Here is a 26,568-nt window from a genome sequence, read left to right as displayed (position 1 = left end):
CATTCAAGTTACTGATTGGCTTGTTGGAGGTGAAGGGAGTCTAATGTGTTGTGGGAGCCACTTGCTTGCCCTCTACAGAGGGAATGTGAGGCATTTGTCTTTTGTGTGCCCTGCTGCTCTTTAATTCTGGGCAAATTCTGTGAGCTTTACTCAAGCATGTACTGCCTATGAGTACAGTAGGACTGTGTGTAAGTAAGGGAGGATGATTTGGCTGTAAATGGGCATACGTTGTTCTTGACGCCAGAGCCAGTTACTGAATAAAGAACTGTGGCAGTGGTGGGTGGGGATGAAATGGGGTAAAACCTTATGAGCAACATTTACAATCTGTGCTTTAAGAACAAAACGAGGAGCCTCTGTGTGTGGAGAGAGCAAAGAAAGACCATTAGAAAAGAAAATGCGCACACGTACTGAGCCAAATCGTTAATGCCCTGATTCAGTAAGTACTTAACCAGGTGCCTAACTTGAACCAAGTAGTGATTCCAGGGACTTCAGTAGGAGAATTAAGCATTTCCTGAATCAGGCCCTTAAACCAAACTTTTATTAGCTTCAGTGAAAGGATTTGGCCAGTTCCCACCAAATTACAGGGCAGTCTCCATAACTCCCCTCCCCTCCACCATATGCTTGCAAGCTTATGACCATACAGCTAGACGAATACAGAACTCAACAAGCGCTGTCAGAGATTCAACTGTATAAGAGCCTGATCTTAACTGTAACAGAAGCTGAGAGCTCTCATCACCTTACAGGAGACACTCACTGCTTCACACAACCAAGATGACAGCTTCAGTCTATCCCACACTACATGGTGGATCTTTTCCAACATCTGGTGCAGCTGTTTAGGTGCTAAGAGCTCATTTAGTTGGAATACAAATTTGTATCATGAAAATCAACTGAGAGAAGATTATCATGCTATGATGTTGTCTACGTTGTTGGCTGGTTCCATCGTCATAAGAAGTGAAGATGTCTGAGCCTTGTTTACAATTGGGGCTAATGCCAATACTTAGCATCATGGTGGAAAAATGAATACAAAATTTTCTAGGGTAACTCAAAACCCACAACCAGATTCTTGGATCTGGCTGCTCTGCAATTGATGATGGACCTGAGTGGAAAATGGGGAAAGTGCTTCCATGATTTTCACCCTGACCAAGGCTGAGCCAGCATCTGGCATAGCTAACAGCAACCTTCTGACTGCTGTATTAGGGCACTCCCTTAGGAATCCTCCTATGAGTCTGGAATTCCTGAAATGCTCTGAATGTGGATCGCAAGAAACATTCTGTACACAGGGGTCCAGAGCACTGAGCGACCAAAAGATTCTCCCCTACATCAGGGAAAATCCCCACCATGGACATCTTCTCATTGACATTCAGAATGTGATAATTAAATTCATTGCACATAAGATACAGGAAGGATATCAGAGAGTGTCAACTATAGTTACTTCCAGACTGAACTACCCAGAGACATGCAGTATAGTTTTATTTTAAATAAACTAATGTTTTACACAGGGTGGAATTGTACTCCAGGAAGGTAAAGAGTGGACAATATGTAAACATGGCTCTTTCCAACTTGGCCTTTGGCACGGTTCTGTTTTGCAAGACAGTATACACCAGACACCCTGAACCTTGTATAGAAAGAGGCTTTTGGAAGTGATTCAAAGATTTATTCTTGTGTGGATGGAGATTGCCCCATGTTACTGCAGTGCCTTAAAGTGCAGGACATACCTGAGGGCTTAATTTAACCCTGGATGGAACAGGGACACTCCTTCGGGCTGGAATTAGCATAAAATATTTGCTTTGCATTCTCTTACTCCAGGACAGAATTTGGGCTCCACCATTTCTCAAATATTTAAAACATTGGATCTAGTAATATTCCAGACTCTATGCATTTACTGTACTATGTTTGCACAGTAAGAGAGAAAGAGAGAGAGAGTAATGAAGCATGGGGAAATGGATGAAACTCTGGAAGGCAGTCCCCTGTGAGATGGAATGGAACCCACATCAGTAATGCAGTATGTGACTACTCTGGCCAAACAGGTAGACAAAGGCTCTCAAACAATCTGCAGTGTTTTTAGTTGTGGACTTACCATTTGTGGAAGCTGAATGTCGGCGAGGCTGGTGATGAGGGCTTGGCTTAAGCCAGCTAATTCCTTCAGCAGGCTCTCGTTGTTCTGCTCTATAAGTTTGTTCTCTTCTTCTATTGTTTTCAAATTGCTCTCCATAGATGTAATCTAAAATCACATACACAACAAGACCCTTGACAGTGTTAAGAGTGGAGTTTGAACACAAAATCAAAGGTTTCCTTAGGAAGAGGGAGCGCATACTGTGAAAACTGCCACTTCAGATCTGAGCTTCAGTTATGTTTTTATAAAGCCACACGTAACATGCCCCAAGATATTCACAAGAGGGGATAAGTCAGATTTATTTGGCACCAGGAATGCTACTGTTGTTGTTTCACAAGGACAATTTATTTAAATGGAGCTGTAGCCCTGCTGAGTGAGGAATGTATTGAGTTTTGAAGATGTATTCAGAAATGGATTAGAGACCCCAGGTCTCACGCTTTGCGGAAAGTGGAAGAATCCATGTCTAGTTGGGAATGGAGAATGGGCCTTCAGAGGTGGGGAACGGGGAAGAAGAAAAAGACTGCTGACGTTTTCATTACTCTTCCATTCTCAGAGCATCCCTGCTGACACTGCTTGTAGCTTTTGTGCAACTTTCCTACCCTCTCCTTGGGTGGAGGTGGAAATCCTGAACTAACTGGGATTAGAAATGAGGCAGGGAATGGAGACAATAAGAAATAAAATATACCAGGGAGGAAATTGAGAAGTTGTGCTTGGAATAAATTTGATTGTGCGGTTGATCTCTGGGCAGTCAGATGAAAATATAAGTTTTTAAAAACCAACACTAAAAAGCACCTGAGATTAGCAACATAATGGTCTTTTTTGGAGAATAATTAACGAGAATGAGCTTGGAATGCACACATTTGTAAAAAAAAAAAAAAATGGTGCTAGAGATGCTGGGTCCTGATTTTCCACAGCCCAGCATCTTGTATAGTAATTTATACCTGTGTAAAGTGGGTGACTACCAGTGACATTGAAGAATTCTGAATTGGTACTATTACCACAACTGCAGATGACCTCCTAAGGAGCAGAGAAATGAAGAAATAGCTCCATTTGTATCTAAGAGGGTTTCATGAACTCTGCAGATTGTATTAATTTTTTGAGGATGGAGTTTCTCTCTGACAGATTAACTCCTTGAGTTGTGGTGGCATAAAGCCAGAGAGTCTCAGATTCAGGGACCAGAAGGCTTGATTATCTAGTCTGCCCCTCTATATAACACAGGTCAGTGAACATCCCTCAATGATTTCTATTTGAACCAAAGTATATCTTTAGGAAAACTTTTAACCTTTATTTAAAATTGCCACAAACTAAGTTACAGATCCCTCCTACTCTTCCTGGACTAAGGAAGCTGCTACACAAATCACCACAATGCCTGCTCTTGAGTTTCTCGATTCAATAATAACTGTTGGCCAGATCAATGTAAGGTATGATGGGCAAAGACAAGCAGAGGATGTGAGGAGTCAACAGGTCTCTAGATCAGACTATCATGCAGATTATCCACTGATAGGAAATAACACACAATCATAACTTGGGGTATGTCTACACTACAGCACTAATTCGAACTAACTTAGTTCGAATTAGTTAATTCAAACTAAGCTCATTCGAACTAATGCATCCAGACTAAAAAACTAGTTTGAATTAATGTTTTGCTAATTCGAACTAGCATGTCCACATTAAGTGGACTCTGAACCGGGGTTAAGGATGGCCGGAAGCAGTGCCGGCAGGGCATCAGATGAGGACTTAGAGCGTGGAGCTGCTGCCTCAGGCTAGCCGAGGGCTGTGCTTAAAGGGACCCGACCCCCACCCCGGACAGACAGTTCTCAGGGGTGCCCCGCTTGCAAAGCAGTCCTGGCTTGGAGTGCCCTGAGTGCCCACACTGGGCACATCACAACACTCGGCCATCAGACCGGCTGCACTTGCCGCAGGCTGCTATCTGGGGAGAGAGGGCAATTGGGGGACTGCAGGAGAGCTTCCACCCCCAGAAGTCTGCAGAGCCAGCCCAGTCCTCCCCATCGGGGGCTCGTACCCCATTCCTCCCTCACCTCCTTCCACTTACCCTTCCCTAGCCCCCCTTCCTGATGTACAAAATAAAGAAAACGTGTGGTCAAAAATAGAATCTCTCTTTATTGACCAAAACTCGGGGAGACTGGGAAAAGGAGGTGGGAGAGGTGAAGAGAGAGGGTGGGAGAGGGGAGGGCAACTACAATGATCAGAGGTTTGGAAGAGGTCCCATATGAAGAGAGGCTAAAGAGACTGGGACTTCTCAGCTTAGAAAAGAGGAGACTGAGGGGGAATATGATAGAGGTCTATAAAAGCATGAGTGGGGTGGAGAGGGTGCATCAAGAAAAGTTCTTCATTAGTTCCCATAATAGAAGGACTAGAGGACACCAAAGGAAAGGAATGGGTAGCAGGCTTCAAACTAGTAACAGAAAGTTGTTCTTCACAAAGCAAAGAGTCAACCTGTGGAACTCCTTGCTGCAGGAGGCTGTGAAGGCTAGAACTAGAACAGAGTTTAAAGATAAGTGAGATAAAGTGATGGAGGTTGGGTCCATGGAGTGATATTAGCCAGGGGGTAGGAGTGGTGTCCCTGCCCAAAGTTTGTGGAAGGCTGGAGAGGGATGGCACGAGACAAATGGCTTGGTCACTGTCTTCGGTCCATCCCCTCCAGGGCCCCTAGGGTTGGCCACTGTTGGCAGACAGGCTACTGGGCTAGATGGACCTTTGGTCTGACCCAGTATGGCCATTGTAAGCTCAGGGCTCAGGGTCAGGGGTCTCAGTGGACCACCTTGATTTTCATGCACACCTGGTCCTGGGTGGCCAGGCTGGCAGCTCTCCTGCCCTAGATGGCCACTTTCCTGTGCTTAGTGCGGAGGTCGTGGATGAGGTCCACGATGTCTGCACTAGACCAGGCGGGTGCCCGCCTCTTGCGGTCCCGGGCAAGCTCCCGGGAGCCACCAGCCTGGTCCCGGGAAGAGGGGGAGGGCTGGGGGGCATCGGGTGGCTGGCTCGAGCCGTGCCAGGTGCAGGGTCTGCTGGCAGGCTTGCACCTGGCATGGGCACCATAGCCAGCCCGTGCCCCTTTAAGGGGTCTGGGGCCGGGAGGGGGGCAATAGAGTTTCCCTGGTGGTGCCCAGAGTGGCCACCAGGGAAAGCTGGGGAGGGCTAGCCTCCCACTAGTTCGAATTAAGGGGCTACACAGCCCTTAATTCGAGCTAGTAAGTTCGAACTAGGCTTAGTCCTCGTAGAATGAGGTTTACCTAGTTCGAACTAAGCGCTCTGCTAGTTCGAATTAAGTTCGAACTAGCGGAGCGCTAGTGTAGCGCCTATCAAAGTTAATTCGAACTAACATCCGTTAGTTCGAATTAACTTGGTAGTGTAGACATACCCTTGGTTACTATAAACTATATTAAATTAATTTTGGGATACATTTGGATTCTATATTATTTTTCAGATATTACCCTTAAGGAAGATCCACCTAGATTCTTAATGCTTCTAACATTGAGACAGGTTTCAATTCTCACTTTCACCTAGTTTACCAGGAATAGTAATGAGTATCTACGTCACCCTGTGCATTTACATACTCAGCTCAACCTGAATTGTGGGCTTCCAACCAGTATCTTCATCATAAAGTCACTCACATTCATGTAATACAAAATGGAAAAGATCAAGAGAACTGTGTTTTTGCAATAGCTCCTAAACTGACTTAATGTACTACGCAGATTAGCAAATTCACCCACTATCTGCTGTCTACTGTGGAGAAGCAAAATTCAGACTATTTAAATAAAAACCATTCATTAGCTGAATATGGTGAACAGAACTAGGGAAAACTCTAAATAATTATAATAATAAAGATCTCCTTCCAGTAGTAGTTAGTGTGTGTTAATAAGAAGTCACACTCTTGTGACCTAATGGCTTCATTATGTTATTACAAAGCCTCCCTCTGTGGGTTCTTAAAATGCCCACAGGATATCATATGCAGGCATGCGGTTAATAAAAGGAAGTGCACATTTTATACAGTAAATATGATTTCCTTGTTTGCTAAGATTAGTTCCCAAAATGTTTCGTTCCTGTTATTCACCCAGCAAGTCTTTTATAGTAATATGCAGGCGTTCACTCTTCACCATTAAATGGAAAAGCTTGTCAAAAAATGTTTAAAGCCGCAATGCGAGGGCATGTATGTAGATGGAAAAAAGGATGCAGAAGCTTAAAAATAACATTGCATATATACGTTAGAACTGATTGAATTGTTTGCTTTGCTGTTATACCTGGGTTTGAAGTTTCATCATGTCAGCTTCAATTTTAAGATTGGATTCGTTCAATTCTTTTATTTCCTCATCCAAGTGTCTAATTTCCTCCTCACTCTCCATACCTGCAAAAAGGTGAATGAACCAGAGTCAGATTTAAATGTGCACATGTGAAGAGAAATAATATTCTGGGGGTACCTGCACACTGAACTGTGTAGCACAAAAAAACAAGCTTTCAGATTAAACTGGGGATCTTTAAATGAGTTTTTACTAATGTTGTTTGTCAAAACTGTGCCCTGTGTTGAAGTGTTTTTGAAAGCAGGAAGGGGGATCAAGGGTCAGAGGGTAATCTGAGTTTCATTGAGCTGCTGTATTTTCCTGTCAGAGTGAGAACCCCTACAGTTAGTAAAACAAGTAACCACAGCAGGGATGGAGATGTGCAGAGGGAAAAAGGATGTGTGAGCATTAAGAGAGGAAAATCCAAAACAATCTTTAAAGACAATAATCCAGGATATGTTGTAGTTTGGTGGAGATTTTTAGATGTAGAAGATCCCAGGAGGGCCCATGACTCCATTGGCATCAATAGAGCGATGACAATTGAAACCAGCTGATGATCTGCTCTGATTCCAGGGAGTTCTGTATGGGCTGATCCATAGTGAAGGATGAGGGCATTAGTTTGCTGTAATGCATAGTGTGGTTTAAAGTACTGAGAGGGAAATTGAAGAGAGGCCAAAAGAGGCAAAAGGCATCATGGAGAAAAAGCAACACCCACCAGGTGAAAAAAGACCAATCCACCAAAGCCTTAATAAAAACCTGACCCTGAGATGTACTGATCATCCATCACCGCAGTGATGAATGTTTTCTCCTCACTAATTATTACTAATCATGCTTCCAGATTAATTATTTTGATTGCAATAGTACCTACAGGCCCCTAAGCTCAACACACCGTTGTGCTAGCTACAGTACAAGCACAGAGTAAGAGTGCTGAAGACCTTATAATCTAAATATGGACAAGGAGTGGGGCATAAGGAGGTAAATTCACCAAGATTAAGAATACCACCAAAGTTTCCTGAATCCCTTCCCCCTCTGGGCCCTACCCACTTGACTAAACAGAATTAAGTTCGCTATAACTATTTGACAGTTATTCCATTCTAGTTAATGTTGGGGGAGGGGGGAGGTAATGGTCATAGTAGGAGACTGAGCCACATAATATGATGTTAGTGGGAATGAGGTAGCTAAATTTTGCTTTTAACATGCATGCCTCTGTGGTTTTATTTGAAAATCTTTCTCTAACTGAGGTAACTTGTTGGCTTGAGAATAATGCATAAAAAAACAATCCCCGAACCTGAATAAGACTTAGCGGTGTAGTTACTCTGTATGTCCATATGTTATGTTCCATAGATGATAATGATATGTGAATGATGTATATCTTCCACGAAGACATTCTGTTATTGTTTTTAAAGAAGGAGAACTTAAAGACATTTATACCCATTTTCAGACTCTTTACAGGGTCCAAATAATGTAAATGGGGTATGTGTAAATGAGAATCAGCAACAGTAAAAATATAATCATTTGCTTGTCTCCTTACCCCCGCTTGCTTTAAGCTTGATAGTCATTAGTTCTTCTGAGATTTTGCCCTTTTTTATCACTTGTGCATTCAGAGGACACCCTGACAAGCTAAAAAAAAATAAATAAAAAAACAACAACACTATGACCCATGTGAAAATGGAAGCAATCCTTTCATAGCAATATTACAGTGCTCATGTTCAGACCTCTATTCCTAAGGTCATGTCAGCAGCTCCATTATAACCTTGTTACAGGGGATAAAATAATTCACAAAGAGCTATTTTAGCTGTAAAAGTAATGTCTGTCTTGAAAATTGGCACCAAAATCTTCACCTCAAAGCAAACTATTCTACAGACATTTCAAACAAGTCAAAATGGCAGTAGGAGCTACTCTAAGGTTATGTACAGTGAATGTAATATTTACAGAAATCTGGAGGTCATATTGTCCTATCAATTTTTAAGCAAATTTTTCTCTGTGTTTATTGTGGAATTGAGTTTCAGAATAAAGGGGGCAGTAGCATCCTTTTAATGGTGGTTTTACTAACTAAAAAAAAATCTGATGTGCAGATTTTCACAGTGCCGAATTATCAGATCATTTTGATGATGGATAATGTGATGATACCTCTGGATTTATACTATAGGCAGCAATAGCTTTTTAAAAATATTGTATTATATATAGTCACTTTACTTTTTGAAGACTGTCAGAGCCATTTGCTATTTCAAATATTATAGTTTGGGAATAATTATCTGAAGCCACTTTTAGAGCTATGAGCTGGGATTGAAAGCACAGTCTTTAAAAGTAAATAATAAGAAATATCCCTGTGTTCAAGAAATGGCAAAGGAGTTCATATTCTAATGTAGTCAAGCTGGGAATGAAGGAAAATTTTGACCAGAGGGAAAAAATCATGCTTTTGCTTAGCTTGTAAAAAATAAGAATTCTACTGAAAGTGGTGTTTCCAAACAGGAAGCAATGAGGGCTTCTAAAATTTGAAGTACAATGCACTATATCTTTGTCTTGAGCAGGTTACTGTCCAGAAGGATGCCCCAATGCTAGCAGGCCACCAGCAAGTTGTTTAGTCTTCTCTATACTGGGAAAATGCATTATATTACAAATCATGCTAACTAACTAAGTTCTTAAGATTCCTTTTCTCCTTGTAATGTCTTCAGGGCTGGATCTAGAAAGCACAGCTCTCACGTATGCTTTCTCCTGCCTAGGGACATCTGACAAGAACTTTACAATTTGTGTAATGACAAAATTAATTCAATTGTTGCTTTTGCAAAAACTTTTGTTGACATTTGAATAACATTTTGAATTTGCTGCTAAAGTTATACAATCGATATTGGGAATTTCACATATGTCAATCTATCTTCTGCTTCCAAAAACCCGTCATCAGACTCAGGAAATCAAGAAAGATCTGTAAAAGTCATTGTCTCATGGGCAATGTTAAAAATAGTTCTACCCTCATGCAAACTATCAAGTTATTCAACTTCCTACCACCTCAACTGTTATGTAAACTCTCTAAGAATTCAACAGAACAGAATGAAGATTACAGCTCTATTTTGTTAAAGCAACACTACAGCAGATTGTCAAGAAAAAACAACAAACACGAGAGAAAACACAAAATTATACCTTCTGTGGGTGACAAAAACATTATTAACATGACCCAGCCCGTTGCAGCCTGGCAAAGGACAGTGTGGCAGCTCTTGTTTGTTCAGTTTCCAGGATAATGAAGACCCATTGAGAGGACTCTCCTTCTGTCTCTTGGCAGCCAAAGGACAACCAGAAGCAGTGCGATGAGAAGTGTATTTACCTGATATGTGACCTTGGCCATCACAGCCTATCACTGGACATCTACAGAAACACATCAAAAGAGTCCTTATATTGACTTAAGAGAACAACAACAATCATCTACGAAAAGGAGTCCGGGTGGCTACTATTCTGTCTGTATTGTTTTAGAGCTTTATCTCAAGAAAGACTTGAATCTCCGAAGGTCAGTGGGAATTATGGGCATTTGGTAAATCTCAGGACTGGGCTTTTAATACAGCTGTGTACATTAACAACTTCAGCATTGACAGAAAACTATGTCAAAGAGAAAAAATATCAGAGGCAAAAAAAAAAAAAAAAGGAAGTCATATTTTAACCAGTTTGTGTAGAGGCAACATTTTTTGTTCTCTATTCAAATTTTTGGCAAAAACCAAAAGATGATTTTCTGCAGGTCGAAAACTGTTATTTTCCAAACACTTGCCAAGGTAAAACCTAATAGTTTTGCAGAGATCTGTGTATAAGGCCTTTTATATGACATACCAGATGTCTGAAAGGCAATCACTAACTGAATCACTAAATACTAAGAGCAGCACAGGAAATAGCTAAATCTTTTGTTGTAATGAACTGTTCATACATGCCTTGGCGGCTGTTTATGTATTTATTTTCACAAAACACATACTCAAGTTTGGAATTAAGTGAACTTCTGTAGAGTGACCAGTTTTTGCTTTGGTTAACATTTTATCCCCACACAGAAAAAGGATGGCAGAAGGCCTATGTACCACTCCAGTCACAGGAAGCCACATTTGCAGGGCTTAACGTGTGACTTGTGGTAGCTCTCTGCACAGAGATGGATTTCACCCTTTGTGTCTCCAGGTTTGAAGCACGAGGGTTTTTTTGTGACTGCTAGCAAAAATGTGTCAATTGGAGCCAGGATTACCTTTCACCACTGCTACAGATTATTGTAGCAAACAGAGTAAGATTTTGCTACAGTCTAAAATTAAGACTTTTTTGTAAAATATTGCCAAGTTTGTGTCAAATGGGATTGGAATGAAATGTTTCACCAATTTCACTAGCTGAGGAAATATCCTTTACATTAGCTTTAATGGTAAATCACATCTGCGTACATCTAAAAGTAACTTGTACATTTCTTAGGAAGTACCAAACACCATCGTGTTCTCCCTTTTTGGCTCATGAATCCTTGCCTTTTACACTTACTTAAGTTCAGGGTCTTCTTTTTCTTCCTTGGTAGGAGTAACTTTGACACCACCTTTCCTGGCACGAGGGCAACCAGACAAGCTGAGAGAAATACACAAGAGAAAAACAATTTTGTTCCCCTGACACTTTCCATGATTTCCAACAGCTTCACTTCCAAACAACTAAGTGATTCTTACCTTCTGTGTGAAGCATAATTTCCAGTCACATGACCAGAGCCATCACAACCCGGTGTGGGGCACCTAATATAATGTACAGAGCAAAAGAGATGACTTTTTAAAAGGGAGCAGACAAACGTGTCTTCAATGGAAGAAACTTCAGTACAGCTTTTGCTGAACAAACATTAATAGCTCTTGTTTTGTTTTTTCCACTAGGCAAACTGTTTTCTTGTTTTCTTCTATAATTATTTTTTTAAAATAGGGAACTTGGAAATATATTATATAACATAGCATGGTAGATTTGCATGGTTTATATTATTATTTTCATTATTTCTTGCCTTATAAAATAGCAACTTTTGAAAAACAAATGTAGCCTTTTATTTATTGACTTCTTTGTAACTGGTGTGTACTCTGAAATAACTGGTGTGTGTAATTGAAATCAACACCCCTTATATCAGACTTACAGTGCAGCACATTTTCAATATAATCTCTATATTATAGAAAGGGAAATTGAGGCTGAGAATTTATGTCACTGAAGGTTATAGCAAAAATTAACATCACAGCCAGGAGAAGAATTCAAGAGTTTCTTGTTTTTTACCTCTGTACACAGATCACGTCTGTGGGTATGTCTACACCGTGGAGCTATTTTGGGATACAGAAAGTATCCTGAAATAGCTATTCTGTGTCTATTGAAGCAGCCATTAATTTTGGAATAGGTTTTGAAATAACAAGCAGCTTATTCTGACATCCCGGTAACCCTCGCTCCACAAGGGTGAAGGAACATTTCGGAATAGTGAGTTATTTCGAAATTTGGCCCTGGGTAGACAGAGCCAAATTACAAAATAAGACATTTCAAAATACACTAAATATAAGCTATGCAATTTGCAGAGCACAAATTGCGTAGCTCATTTTGAACTAAGGGTGGTGCATAGACACACCCTGCTTTACATAGGATATGACTGGGTATTTTATTTGGCAAATGGGTCTTGATTCCATTGTAGAGTTCAGGGGCTTTTGTGAATGAAGCAGACAGAAGCCTTGAAATTTGAAAGTTTAATAGCAAAACATTTCAGCATCATGATGGAATGAAATATACCTGTATCTTACTGTGAGGACCATACTTTCTCACTGGTGCTCAGATTGAATAGGCATGTTGCTCGTGCCAAAGAATGTGGGGCCTGATCTAAAGACTATTGAAGTCAGTGAGAGTCTTTTATTGACTATAATTGGTTTTGGATCAGGCACTTGCTGGTTGAGTGGCAGATATTTAGGTTCAAAATTAATCTTATACCTATTTGAAGGGATTTTCTCTTTTGCCAGGAGTGTTCCTTTTAAACATTGAGAAAGAGGAAATACACCTAGGCACACAAAGCAGCACTACCAGCATAAGGAACACATTTACCTTCAGATTCTGTGCCAGCATTTCGTGCATTTTTACACAGGTTTGAGTACTAGAGCTAAGCCTCTCTCAAGGCCTTTGAATATTATGGTTTTTCCAGAGTATCAGAATTACAGAGACAGCAGTGCCACGTAACCTTATACTTATCCACTCTGGAAATTCACATTGTTCAATAATTCTGGACATGTCTTAAATTCCTACCTGTGCTGGTTGCATTGTAGATGGGTGAGCTAAGTACTGGCATACTGGGCTACTACAATAAACACCTAACTAAATAGTTGTAAATTCACTTTTAAAGGTATCGTGTATTATTCTATATTTTACTGCATCAATATTTAAACTATTATAGTTAAGGGATCAAGTGGGTTTAAGGAGTGATAAAGAACTACCTTATAGTGGTAATTAACCATTGGAACAACTGACCAAAGGACTCAGATAATTTTTGATCACTTGAAATTTATAAAATAAAACTAGATAGTTTTCTAAAAGGCATACTGTAGCTCAAACAGAAATTACAGGCTCCATGTAGAAATTCTTGGGTGAAATTCCAGGGTTTTGTTATATGGGAGGTCAAGCTAGATGATCACAAAGATTCCTGCTGGCCTTGAATTTTGTGAACCTTTACCATCTTGGGCACTAGATAAGGTATTCTGTACTAGACCTTTTCTGTAGTAATCTATATGCCAATAATCCTCTAATTTTAAATATCTTCAATCTGACTGAAGTGATCACTTTAAAAAGCTGTCCTTCAACATAAACTGTCAATTAGATGAAAATCAGAAACATTTTTCTTTTGGGCATAGTGAGCCAAAATAGAAGGCAAAAGTTTTACTTGATTCTTACGAATTAGGTGTGAACATTATTGTAAAATTATGCATCTTTTTGATGCCCTATATAGCTGTGTAACAATATGCAATTAAACGAAGAGGATGGTCACTGAATGTTTGATCCTGCAATTACTTGTGCATCTAAAGGTCTATTTATGCTACAATCAGCATGGCAGATAAACCGAACTAGCTTTGATATAGCCAGTTTGAATAACAATAGCCCTGACACTGCCATAGCACTGCTACCTCTTAGACTATGTACCCAGCACCCCGGCAGAATCCTGGTTGTGCTGCTGCCTGCTACTGTGGCTTCATTACTATTGTTACTAGAATTAGCAAGATCAAAAACTTAGGTTGGGTAAATCCCTGTGAAATAAAAGGAAATACTGATGTTAGTGTAACTACAGGTGTGTTTTCAGGACCAGGGTTTGGGATTTCTTTTCTCTTTCCTTCTTTCTTTCTTAGTCAACCCTGTAGAAAAGTATGCCTTTAATATAGAGTTTTATTTAAAATTGGATAGAGCGAAATACATTTTTTGCTCAAACCTGAAGCTGGATGATCTAGATGTAGCAAATAATTTTACTGAACCCTTTTTCAAATTGTCTGGGAATAAATTTTGAGTTTTACTATTTTGCTGGTTACTTGAAGTCCAACACTGAATACTTCATGCACCTATTTCTGCTTATGGGCTGTTTGTGAACTTTGTCTATATTTTCCATGACTCACTCATTATTCTATAGCATGTGGCTGGAAACGTAGGTCACCTGTTGTTGCTTCTCTTTCCTTATTATGCAAAAGAAACTTATGAGCTGTAGTGGGAAAGTGTCTATGTTGTTAGATGACTATTCTTGTTTTGCATACAGAACAGGCAATTCAATTGTTTGTTTGAACACCCAATCAGGTCTGAGTTAATGGAATGCAAGTAAAAGCTCTGAATCAGCACCATTGGCACCATTTTCACAAATCTTTTTTGCTGTTACTCTTGCCACAGTTTTATTCAAACCAAACTAAAGTCCAAATTTTGGGGGTGTGAGTTCAGCAGACCCCAATTCTGAAACATCATGCCGTTGTGTCAGCACCCCAATAATGTTGATGCTTTTTTAACAACTTTCACCTCTTGCCCCACATAACCATCTTGTCCTGCTGCCCTGTTCCTAGAGAGAAGGTTTTCCTTGACTAGAATCACACAATGTATTTTTACAATTCAGGGCAGCCTCAGAATGCTATGATTAGAAATGTCATTGTTTTATTTGGGGAAGTTTACAGACTTTGTAGTTAAACCCTGAGCCAAACATATGCTTTTCAGGATTTGACCAGCAATACTTGAAACAGCATTAAAGCAGTGTAAATGTACCATCTTCAGAACTTGGGTAGCATGTACAGCCACACAAACCTCCACTATGTGCCAAGTCACGTGCTTCAGGATCCCATTTACTGATTGCAAAGAAAAAAGAGGGCTTCTAAACATGTCAAACATCTACGCCACAAGCAAGGGAACCACACCCCTAGTTTCTGATGCGGAGGTAGCTAAAAAGCACCAACCAACCTTTTGCTTCACTCCTTCTGTTGACAAAACCTATCCATTAACTAGGCGATTGGCTGCCAATCTTTCTCCTGACTCCCATGGCCAGCTGTGCAGATTACTGAGGTTTGCTTAAGACCCTGTACATCTGCCTATCTACTGGAGCCCACAAAACCCTTTCGTATCATTTCATGGTTAGAAACATGCCACATGGATTCATCTGATTTGATGACTGCCTCAGAGACATTAAGCCGAGGATATCTATCTAGTACTGGAGGATGAAGACTGAAGATTTGCAAGCTTGGCTCATTTTGGTTTTCAAATGTCTGAATACTTATCCTAACCTCTTTGATCTAGAAATCAGACTGGGTATTTTGTGAGATCAGATTCTTTGTAAGACTTTGGTACTTCCTCGCTCCAGCTGACTCAGTAATACCATCAGAACAGCCTCTCTTTCAACATTCAGAGTATCCGCTCCAAGTTCAGGCTAGTGTATGAAAATGAAAAGGTGCAAAAACATGAAAACCAAGGAAAAGTGAACCCCACTTTTCTTAAAGGCTTTGCTTTTAATTATTTCACATTTGGGACAAAGAGTTGAATTGGCCTTTATTTTACAGAGATCATTTCACTCACCTAATAAATAGCTGCATTAGTTTGGGAAACATGCCAATATGAGATGAACAGCAATCATGTTTTTTCTTTTGTCATTACTTACTTAAGCTCCTGAGAGTTGGCAGCCATAAGGGACTTTAATGTCTTGTCAGCTAATGGACACCCAGAAACACTAAGGAAAACAGATGTGAGACATAATTTTTTTCAGTATGTTAAAACAAAAGGATTTTTCTAGAAGGACGTTATTTATTTATTATGGAAAATAAATAGTTTCGTGCCCTCCTCCCTTCTTCCCCAAGTTGCTGTTGGAAAAAGAGAGCTAGACAATTCAGGATAGTCATTCTTTGGATAGGAGCAGGTTACTTGCTGAAAGCTGGGTTCTGTCTGGTCCCAGAACAGATAGGCATGGAGCTACTTTGTATTGCCAGCACAAAGGGTTGTAGTCTGTGTTGTTGGAGAAAGGCACTGACTATCTCCTCCTGACACCCAAAGGAAGAGGCTGCACAGAGGAAACTAGGGGGCATGTCACAAAAAGTATTTGCAAATCTGAGAACTTCAAAGCTACATGCACTAAAGTTTATGGAAATCCATTTTAAAGTCTGTATTCATGCCCGTAGTGTTTGCACACTCATCCACTTAAGGACACACAGACGGTACCATCTGACTTATCTAATGAATCTCTGCTAATTCATACAGACTTGCCTAACAAATAATCACAATGAGATGTTTTCAAACAGCTAAAAATACTTGAATGGATATACCACAAGAAAAAAAAAAGTTTGCTGGGTACATTAATTTGCTGAATATGAATTGGCCAATAGTGTTAAACATAAAAATATTTGAAGCTAACTGTACATAAAGCAGCTCTACTTCCTGTTATGCATTTCTGTCTTTTCTCACCTGCGGTGTGATGCATAGTTTCCTGTTACATGACCACTGCCATCACATCCTGGAGTTGGGCAGCTGTGTATAAAAAGTGCAGTGAGAGTTAAGACTGTTTCCAAATTATGTAAATACAGCTTATCCCTCATTGCTAAACAACCTACCACATACCAGTTGTACAGCAACTACATTTGACATTATCTAAAAGTAATGTTATCATGATGGTAGTACCGCTTCCAATCTAAGCATGTGTGGTTAGAACACACCGTAGCTATGCAAAGTTTCATAACCCATGTGAACCAAAACAATTTTATGTAACTCTGGGCTAGCTGAAACCACCAAATGATTTGCATAGATTTTTGCAGTTGCCAAAGATCATGGTTCAGTCTGGGTAGTTTAATTACTATCATCTATTTTTATGACAATTCATAGATTTTTAAGTTCAGAAAGTACCATTATGAACATTTAAGGCTGCATAAGAGTAGGCCACAGAATCTCTACCAGTAAAGCCTGCTTCATGCCCATAACTTCTGGCTGAGTTAGAACATATCTTTCAGAAAGACATTCAGTGCTGATTTAAAGACTTCCACTAATGTAAGTAAGTGTCATTGTGACTTCCAGACACAACAGACCATTCATCTGACTGCAGTCTGGAGTGACCTGGTTCAATTCCCCGGGAAGCTTCTGTGCTAAATTCATCAATGACTACAATCATAGAATACTAGAATTGGAAGGAACCTTGAGAGGTCATCATGGCCAGTCCCCTGCCCTCATGGCAGAATCAAGCACCATCTAGATCAGTGGTTCTTAATCTGGGGTGCACTCCCCTGGGGGTGTAAAATGCCCTTTCTGGGGGTGTGATACATGCCAGATTTTTATGATATATCTAAGGTTTAAAACTGACCTACTTCAATTATTTTTAATAAGGGTTGCGAGAACATATTTTGAGAACCAAAAGGGTGCAGGCTGCAGTAAGGTTAAGAACCACTGATGATCATGGAGATCACTCAACCTCCCTACGTAATTTATTCCAGTGTTTAACCACCCTGACAGTTAGGAAGTATTTTTTAATTGTTCATCCTAAACCCTCCCTTGCTGCAACTTAAGCCTACTGCTTCCTGTCTTACGTTCAGTGCTTTTTATCCTGATGTGTATGCAGTTAATTTAGGTATTCATCTAAATGATGGTGTATATGTAGCATACTGACAAAATTGTGCCACTTCTCTCCCAACATCCCACTGCTCTTACCAGCTAATGTATTTAGCTCAAATTATATAGGTGGGTATTTCAATGCTACCTCTTGAGTTCAATCTTTGCTTATGGCCCCAATAAGGGTGGCGGGGGAAAGGGCGGTGGGAGGGGTGTCATAAATTACATGATTAGTGTAGGTGGAGAAGCACTAAACAATTACTCCAAAGGAGTAAATAAATCTGAGTTAGAGGCTATACTACAAAATTATGACAACCTAATTTATGCCAGCATACAGATGCCATAGTTATTTAATTGCTTGTGTGTATGTGCACCCACTTTTCTCCTTGTGTTGGCAGGAGACATATTTAAGTGAAGACACTTCCACACTTAGGTCAATGCAAGGCAGCTAACATTGACCTGACTGTGTTGTACAGACCAAGTCTTACTCATCGAGGCACGGTTCTCATTTATCCTTATATCCCTATATACTGCTCTAGCAGGTCTAAAGCAAAATGGGTGGAGTGTGGATGAAGTATGTGCACACACATTTTAAGTCTCTTAAAGCTGTTGAAGCAGTATAACGGATCTTTAAAGTACCTGCAAATCAGGTGTTGAGGAGCTTATTCATTGTTGCTCTATCAGGGTCTCAAAGCAGCCAAATGTGCTCCTCCAGTGTAGAGGAGCCCCCAATCGGCCTCAGATTTGCAGGACGTGTATGGACATGACATTTCTATGGCCTAACTATTTCCAGTTTCTGGAATGACCTACTGGGGCAATTGGAAATCATCCTCCATGTATAGATAATTTTTTTTCAAGTGCCTATACCATTATAAGAACTTAGCATGCTGGAGCCACTTGTCCAGATGTACTCACTTAGCTTTAGGCACAGTGGGCTCACAGTTAATACTGCCTCCAGTGTCACCTATCAATTCTTTATCCAATATATTAAAATGCTGTTTAATTGTCTGGACTGGTGCATTGTAGCTACACTTTGCCATGCCTATGTTTTAAAACTGGATGCAATTCTTTTGAGTAATCTGATAATATGGTGAAGAAAGGACACCCAATTATTATGAAAAGAAGGAAAATGTTTTTATTGACATTTGGAAATCCGCCCATACCCCCAAGTAATAGACATCATAAAAGGAAAGACATTAGTGTTTTTAATAAATTCACAACTGTTTGTTGTTGTTGTTTGTTGTTTTAAAAGAGGCAAAATAAACTCAAGCCAGAGGCCTCTTAGGTCATGACCTGCAATTGCAGATACAATATGGTGAGCAGCCAGTATGCAGATTGCACTACAAGAGGTGAAAGAATCACTCTACAGAGCTTTCCCGTAGGAACCGTAATTTCCAGAGACAGTGATTGTCTCTCTCTGACTCAGTGCCACTGAGTCTGCAAAGCAAATAGCAGGACAAGGGTTGATGTCATGGAGTTCAGCTGTGAATGGGTCTGCACTGATGTACTATGGACTATTATCAATAAGTGGTGCAGACTGCTTTTGTCTTGAGGCGCCTACCAGAGTTGGGAGATAGAGAGAAAAACAGAAATGAAATATGTATACTGAGTCCCAGGTGAATATTAAATTAGAGACAGAGCAGTGTATGGATTTCAAAAAATGTTTTAGATGTTGACAATGTTTTGATGTGAATCCAAAGATTTTTCAAGGAGCGTAGCCAGGATTTTAAGACATGATTAGTGGTCCTGGGTGTCCAACAAGGGACAGCTGAAAGAGGCCCTTCCAGAAGGTAGGTAATCGGCTTTTTCTGAAAACAAGGCTCCTCTGGGGATTTTCAAGCTGGGCACCCAAAATCACTAGTCATTTCTGAAACTCTTGGTTTGAGTATGCAAACTGGCTACTGGCATTATACATGTAAACAGATCAGTGAAAAACATGACCTCTAGTTAATCATTTTAAATAATCCGCTTGTTTGGAAGGTCTCAAATCTAATTCTTCTCATACTGATCAAACTAAGTTATTAAACAACTTTCTTAATCAGCACAGATACTGCTCTGTTCCCTGCTACTTGAAACAAATCTGTATAAGCCACAGTTGGTTTTGATTTTTATTGTTTTAAAAAGGAGAGAGCCAAGTGACCCTTCTGTGTTATTCTATATGTTTCCAAAACTGTGTCACTTTATCAGATAACAAACTGGCTTAGTTTATGTTAATGCCCAAAAGCTGCTTCAATTTCCTATTTTAAATCTATTTTTTTAAATAAAAATGAGACATAGTATAGTTCAGCTTGTGCCAGTAAGGGAACAGTTTGTTTATACTCTAACCACCTTGAACAAGGACTGTTTCTTCATCTATGTTCAGTACAGTGCAGCATCTGTGGTTACTGCATTACAAATACTAACAACAAGGACATGCAGACAGGAAATGACTCTACGGCAGACCACCCCCATTCATTTGTGGGTCCAGCTCTAGGACACAGGCCATCTTGCAAATAATGAAGGGGACTCTGGGCCTGAATTTCCACTCACTGAATTTTACACTGTTTTAACTTCAAGGGCTTCAGTGGAGCTTCTGCTGAGTTACATTAATGTAAGTGAGAAGAGAATCACTCCTGTATGTTGAGGATTTGGGTAGGACGACAGTTAATTGTTATTTCCTGCACAAGAGACTTTTTCTATTTTGCTTTAAAACATTTTGCCCATTCATCAATCACATTTTGTTGTTCAGCATCTGGAGGATACAGAATGTACCTGGGGACAATTCTACTTAATGGAGGGTTTTCCCCCCATGTTTCTTACATTCAGCACCAGCATTTAGCAAGTCTTAACTCCTTTTTTTTACGAAAAATTAAAGAAACAGCTAAGGTTTCCTTGGAACGATCCTTTAACGAAAAGCAGTTGAATTTATCTTCAGGCTGTATTACTCCCATGCATAATGTAATATATGTGTATGGATGCTAATTTTCCATGATCCTATAGAAGGACAGCATGCATCTTAGAACTACACCCATGGTGACATCTATATGCTATTCTGACATAGTCATCATTACTCTCATTGCCTTTAGCTATTAATCTTTTCTGAGTTTGCCCATGATTCTCTGCAGATAGGCAGGATTGAGTCCTTAGTGAGTTGTTTGTCTTTGTGGTCTATATTTTTTTTACCTGCTCTCCATCTTTTAAATCCTGTTCTGGATTCCTACACAAAATCACGGCGGGGGTCTTCCTGGAGGATGGAAGGGAATAAAACCTGTTTTCCCAATCAGTAAGAGGAGTCCCAAAACTGCCACTCTGAAACCATTAATACAATCCATGTGCGTAATAGTGGCTGCTGCCATTTTATTACCTCAGTTCCTGAGAGATGGGGTCAGACAGTAAAGCTATACAGTCATGAATCTGCCAGCCAGGTCTACAGACCTCTGCTGACTTGCCTTGGCTATATACCTCACTATTACCTAGCCTGAAGGAGCCACAGTGGAACACTCCTGTGTAGGAAGCAGTGGGTGCAGAATTCCCCTGCAGCATTCCTACAAAGCAACCGACTATAGGCATTCTGCTGTGCTCAGTATCCTTGGTCTCCGCAGAGGAGGAAAAAGGAAAACAACATTTTGTGACTCACGTGATGAGTTCCTTTTTGAGATCTCTCACATGGAGCTTGGGTTTTGGACTCGGTATGGAGACATCTCCTGGATACTTTTTTTCCTCCAGGTTTTCTGGGGAGCTCAATGGATCTTTCTGGAATATCAGACAAAAATGTCACAAAGGGTGTTTTTTCTCTTCATGGTCTTTCTTATAATCAACCAATCTTTTGATTTTGTGGGGAGAAAAACATCTCTTGAAGAACATACAAGCAAAATGATCTAAGCTTTCAGCAGAGGTGGATATATGATAAAAGAGGAATATGTCTTATTTTTATATATTGAGGGAGAGATGTTTTCCTTCTGCAGTGAGTTGTGAAATAATTCCTAGAAGTCTGGAGGCCACCAGGGTCTTGAAGTTCTGACCTGAGTAAACAGGGATTACATTTGGAAAATAACAATGCAAACAAAAGAAAAATCCATAGAGAAAAGAAGGGAGACAGTACTAAAAAATTGTCTAGAAAATTACTGAACATTTTGAGTTACAGAACTCATAATTTTCTAAGGGAGAGGTTACTCTAACTTTCTTCTGCAAATAAATCATGGTGCTATTGTATTCTGTACACATAAATATGATTGTACAGGTTGGACCTCCCTGATCTGGCACACTTGGGGCCTGACTGGCCTGGGATGAGAGATTTTGCTGGAGGAGGGGAGGTCATTTCTGGCTCCCCCTTGCCCTGCATCAGCCACTAGCCTCCTGCCCAACTCCCCCTTGCTACCAGCCTTGCTGTCCTTCTGGTCCCCCCCCCCATCTCCTTTCTGGTTATTCTGGACAGCCCAGCTCCCTGCACACTGGGCTCCTGTCCCCACTGAGTTGCTCCATTGTAGTGTGCTGAGCACCCAGCCCTGCTGGGCAGCTCCACTGGGTTGTGACTAGCTGCCCACTTGCAATGCACTAGGCAGCCCAGCAGCGGGGAGTCCAGCTACCAGCCCTCCACCGGGACTCTGGTCCTGGAACACCCATGGTCGTGCCAGATAATAGATGTTGCCGGATCAGGGAGTCCTGGATTACAGAGGTTCAACCTGTGCCGTGTACAAATAAATCATTCAGCTGCAATCCAGGAGATGTAAATGCAAAACTCCCTGGGTATGTCTACACTACCCTCCTAGTTCGAACTAGGAGGGTAATGTAGGCATACCGACTTGCAAATGAAGCCCGGGAATTTCCCGGGCTTCATTTGCATAAGCGGGGCGCCGCCATTTTTAAAACCCCGCTGGTTCGAACCCCGTGCAGCGCGGCTCGAACTAGGTAGTTCGAACTAGGCTTCCTAGTTCGAACTTCCATTACTCCTCATTCCACGAGGAGTAACGGTAGTTCGAACTAGGAAGCCTAGTTCAAACTACCTAGTTCGTGCCCCGTGTAGCCGTGCTGCACGGGGTTCGAACCAGCGGGGTTTTAAAAATGGCGGCGCCCCGCTTATGCAAATGAAGCCCGGGAAATTCAAATCCCGGGCTTCATTTCCAAGTGCGGTATGCCTACATTACCCCGCTAGTTTGAACTAGCGGGGTAGTGTAGACATACCCCCTGAGAGTTATGGGGTGATGTTTTAATCTTATCCATATAGTAGAGTCTTGTTATGAAAAAAAAATCACAAATACTCTTTGCAATTTTCTTGGACAGCACAACCGTAGGAATGGGTCTTTAATTCTAACCTGGCCTCTTCATTTGTAGATATAAATTTAAATGTTACCATCTGTTGTTTAGTTGCTTAAGGGATGTTACGGAGCCATGGTAGTCCCTCAATTGAAAAAGCATTTTGAAAATCTGAAATATTGAATGCACATTACAATTTCACTCTCTGAAGACTTCTGTTTTTCAAATGTCATTGCCTCAAAATGACTTGGTCTGGAAAGTTCAAGATTGTGTTCTCGTCATTGAGGACTATTGGCTTTGACATTTTTTGGTTAAGTAGTTCATTTGTGAGAGATTCATTAGAAATATGTGAACATGGAAAATTGTCACTTAGAGGATCTCCAGGACTGGAGAGAACCACAGGGTCAGGGACTTTTGTGGAACTGATAGGCACAGAGCAAAGGGAGCAGCAAGAATATGAGTGAATGTGGACTGCAAATGAAGCTTCTGCTGGGCTGCTAGAACAAGTTGCATAGTGGAAGTGCTGAGAGCCATTGAACCCAGCTGTAAACACTGTGTATAATGGAAACCACTTCATGCCAGGGGTGTGGCTGCATCCCTGTATCAAGAGTTCCAGCACCTTTGAGCCTCTACCTCATGGGAGAATTGCTTCTTATAACACTTCCATATATTTCACAGTTTTGGCAGCTCACCTATGCCAATTTGTAGCTGGTTCCGTACATGACTTCCTTCTGCTTTCTCGTGCTGGCTAACTATTGTCTATAACTCTGGTTATACATAAACACATATAAACTTTGTGATATTCTTGATAAATCAACAACTGCCAATTTTTACAACTGCATGGTTGTGTCTAGACTGCATCCCTTTTCCATAAAAGGGATGCAAATTAGACACAGCGAAATTGCTAATGAAGCGAGGATTTAAATCCCCCCCCACTTCATTTGCATAAAAATGGCTGTCGCTTTTTTCCGGCTCAGAGCTTTGCCGGAAAAAAGCGCCAGTCTAGATGAGGATCTTTTGGAAAAAAAAGCCTTTTCCAAAAGATCCCTTATTCCTTATTTTAAGAGGAATAAGGGATCTTTCAGAAAAGGCTTTATTTTCCGAAAGATCCGTGTCTAGACTGGCGCTTTTTTCTGGCAAACCTCCCAGTCGGAAAAAAGCGGCAGCCATGTTTATGCAAATGAAGCGGGGGAGATTTAAATCCCCGCTTCATTTGCAATTGCGATGTGTCTAATTTGCATCCCTTTTATGGAAAAGGGATGCAGTCTAGACACAGCCCATGTGTTTAGGAATCTCTTCATATGGTACTATAACTAACATAGAGAATACCTGTTTTTGTTCATTTTTTCTACACACTTTTTCATGGTAATTGTTAATACTTTTAAATGGAGGAAAGTCAATTCATATTTTAGACTTTAGGGATTTTTTTCCTAAAGGAAAATTTCAGATAAAGACAATCTTAAAAGTGTAATTATCTATTACTTTACTTCTGTTAAATTTTAATTGATATAACTATTCATTAAAAATAATTAAAAAGAAAATATAAAAACCTAAACCTGTGAAGGTAAATACAATTTGGAGCTAACATTAAAAAGCAACATTTGAAAATCAGGAAATTTAAAAAATATTGTTCAAAAGCCTAAATATCAGAGTTTTGCTGTTGATTTCAAACTGATCAGCATTTCACTCAACTTGATCTCTGCCCTTTACTCTGACCACTTTTCCTTATCTACTTTTCAAGGGCAAACTGTTGACTCTTACTAACAGCACGTCAGCACTGCAACAGCCTATGACGAAGTGCAAAAGAAAGACGTGTTTTAAAGGGTAGCATATAACATGAAAAAGGTGCTAATTCAGGGGGTAATAAAGGATCTGCCTTTTCCTGTTGATATTCTATAGTATAGTTCTGAGGAAGGATAGAGACAAACATTTAAACTGATAATTTTCTGTTAGAGTTTGGGAAATACTGTCATTATTCAAGCAGCATGAAATTCTGGGGGCTGGAGAAGTTAAATATTGCTGTAGTAGCTAGAAGGGAGGCCTGATACAAAGGGGCCATGCAGAAAGACAGTGAAGCTTCTAGGATGCCAGGGGAGGCTGGAAGAGGCAAACTAGCTATGTTCATGGCCAGCTGGTCTTTGACCATGCAGATCCACTGGCAATAAACACATGTTCATTGGTGCCTGAGTAGATAGTTCTGTCCATATGCTGCATTAGCAGCTGTAAGCTACTATTGCAAGTCGGAGCAGTGAATTCCTTCCTTGGCTTCACATTCATAGGCTGAGCATGTAGATCAGGTACCGGTACCTACACTGTGCAGTTCTCTAGTGGATTTAGTCTTTTTGTGTGTGACATAAATGCTTCATAGCATGGGTCAAGGAAACGCCCCCCAGTCACTACCCATCCCTCTTTTGCACTTATGTTAAGAGAGAATGGGTGGCTACTTGTCTCAGCTAATTATGTGCAGAGTACAATTTACTTTTTCTATTTCAAGACAGCTGAGTTAGAATAAAATGTTATTAGCATTCTAAAGTACATCAGACTTAAGAAATCAGAACCAGTATAATAGGTCCATATTCTACAAAGTGTGTGTGTGTGTGGGGGGGGGGGGGATGTATGTGTGTGTGTGTGTGTGTGTATTCACGGATGGGCACCAAAGAAAGCAAGCGAGCAATGAAGTTCCATTAATGTACAGATGGAAGTTTATATTGATTTCAGCAAAGACCAGAACATAATGATAACATGAATAACAGATAATAGCATCTGGCACTTTTAACATTTTTAAGCCCTTAAATCTTTGGAGAACTGACAGTTGAACTAAACTGACAGCTCTGGTTATTTCTCGGTGCTTTCCTTTTTAGAGAAATTTTGAGCTTTTTCCAAATTCAGGATTTTTTTTTTTTAGGGGGCATCTGGACAGGCTATTTTGCTGAAAGAAAGAGAGACAATATTTTCTGGAAATTACCACCAAAATTAAGCAACTGTTGTGCATATGAACCAGATAACAATGAATTAGAAATAGATATTATCATTCATTTGCTTTGCATGGGGATGACTGCCAGGCTTTGCTTTGCAAAACAGAGCCATTGGCCCTCTGACTGCTGGACGTGTCAATGTTCTCTGGGAGCAGAAGTGCTCAGAGCAGAGGTCTTGGTCCAGAGCCCTGACGAGGAACACATTTTACACAATGCAATCCATTCAGGTGGAGGGGTGCAAAGATGGCTTTATGCTCAACTTTGTGGCCTCCTCAGCGATATCACCAATGCTGCTGATACTGTGCATAGGGCCCATCCTCACATCACAATTGGCCGAATTCTAGCCATGCCCCTTTCCCTCTAGCCACAATCCCTTTTCTATGCTTTGCTGGCAGCAGGGAGGAGGAGTGGCATGAGAGTCTCGATGCCAGGTCTGCAGTACCAGCGCATTCCCTGGCAGGGAGACAGTGCTCTCCAGGCTGGACATACCTGCTGGCAATGCAGCACAAAGTGGCCATATTGCAGGGAAGAATCTGATCCCCTTGCTTACAATAGGACACACGATCTAAGCCACTCTGCAGTCTCTGTCTCTTCGAAATAAAAATTGCCTTTCCAGACTCTTAACCCTGGGTTACAGATAAGCACCAGCACAGTGAGGGTCGCCGTACTTGGCTCTCAAGGACATGACAGCTACTGTCTGATCACCTAAACCCTTGACAGCCTGTCTTGTGGAGTCTCATCTCGGCAGCTGCCTGAACCTATTCTGAGAGTTTTCTGTTCAATTGACTGATACCCCTTTCCTTCCAGGCATTTTGAAATAATAGGGGTGAATCCACATCCTCAGCTTGGAATGGCTTTATCCTTACTGAATATGTTTATTAAAGTTCACCAATCATGATAATTTAGATAAAAAAAC

At 40.7% G+C, this 26,568-nt stretch overlaps 1 protein-coding gene across 1 annotated transcript in view; it reads right to left on the bottom strand.

Moving 5' to 3' along the window:
- Positions 1-26,568, bottom strand: part of ST18 (ST18 C2H2C-type zinc finger transcription factor) — a 131,868-nt gene that overhangs the window by 2,754 nt on the left and 102,546 nt on the right. The window contains exons 13-21 of the mRNA XM_089776258.1: positions 21,062-21,177; positions 16,315-16,377; positions 15,518-15,586; positions 11,076-11,138; positions 10,900-10,980; positions 9,550-9,771; positions 7,943-8,031; positions 6,376-6,479; positions 2,078-2,221 (exon numbers count right to left, since the gene is read on the bottom strand). Of these exons, the coding sequence (XP_089632384.1) occupies positions 2,078-2,221; positions 6,376-6,479; positions 7,943-8,031; positions 9,550-9,771; positions 10,900-10,980; positions 11,076-11,138; positions 15,518-15,586; positions 16,315-16,377; positions 21,062-21,177 (951 nt within the window). The remainder of the gene's footprint in view (positions 1-2,077; positions 2,222-6,375; positions 6,480-7,942; positions 8,032-9,549; positions 9,772-10,899; positions 10,981-11,075; positions 11,139-15,517; positions 15,587-16,314; positions 16,378-21,061; positions 21,178-26,568) is intronic.

This window comes from Pelodiscus sinensis, chromosome 2 (assembly GCF_052426305.1).
Source record: "Pelodiscus sinensis isolate ZL-2025 chromosome 2, ASM5242630v1, whole genome shotgun sequence".
Taxonomy (NCBI): Eukaryota; Metazoa; Chordata; order Testudines; family Trionychidae; genus Pelodiscus; species Pelodiscus sinensis.
Note: the sequence above shows the minus strand (reverse complement) of the source record. Positions and strands in the feature narration are given on the sequence as shown.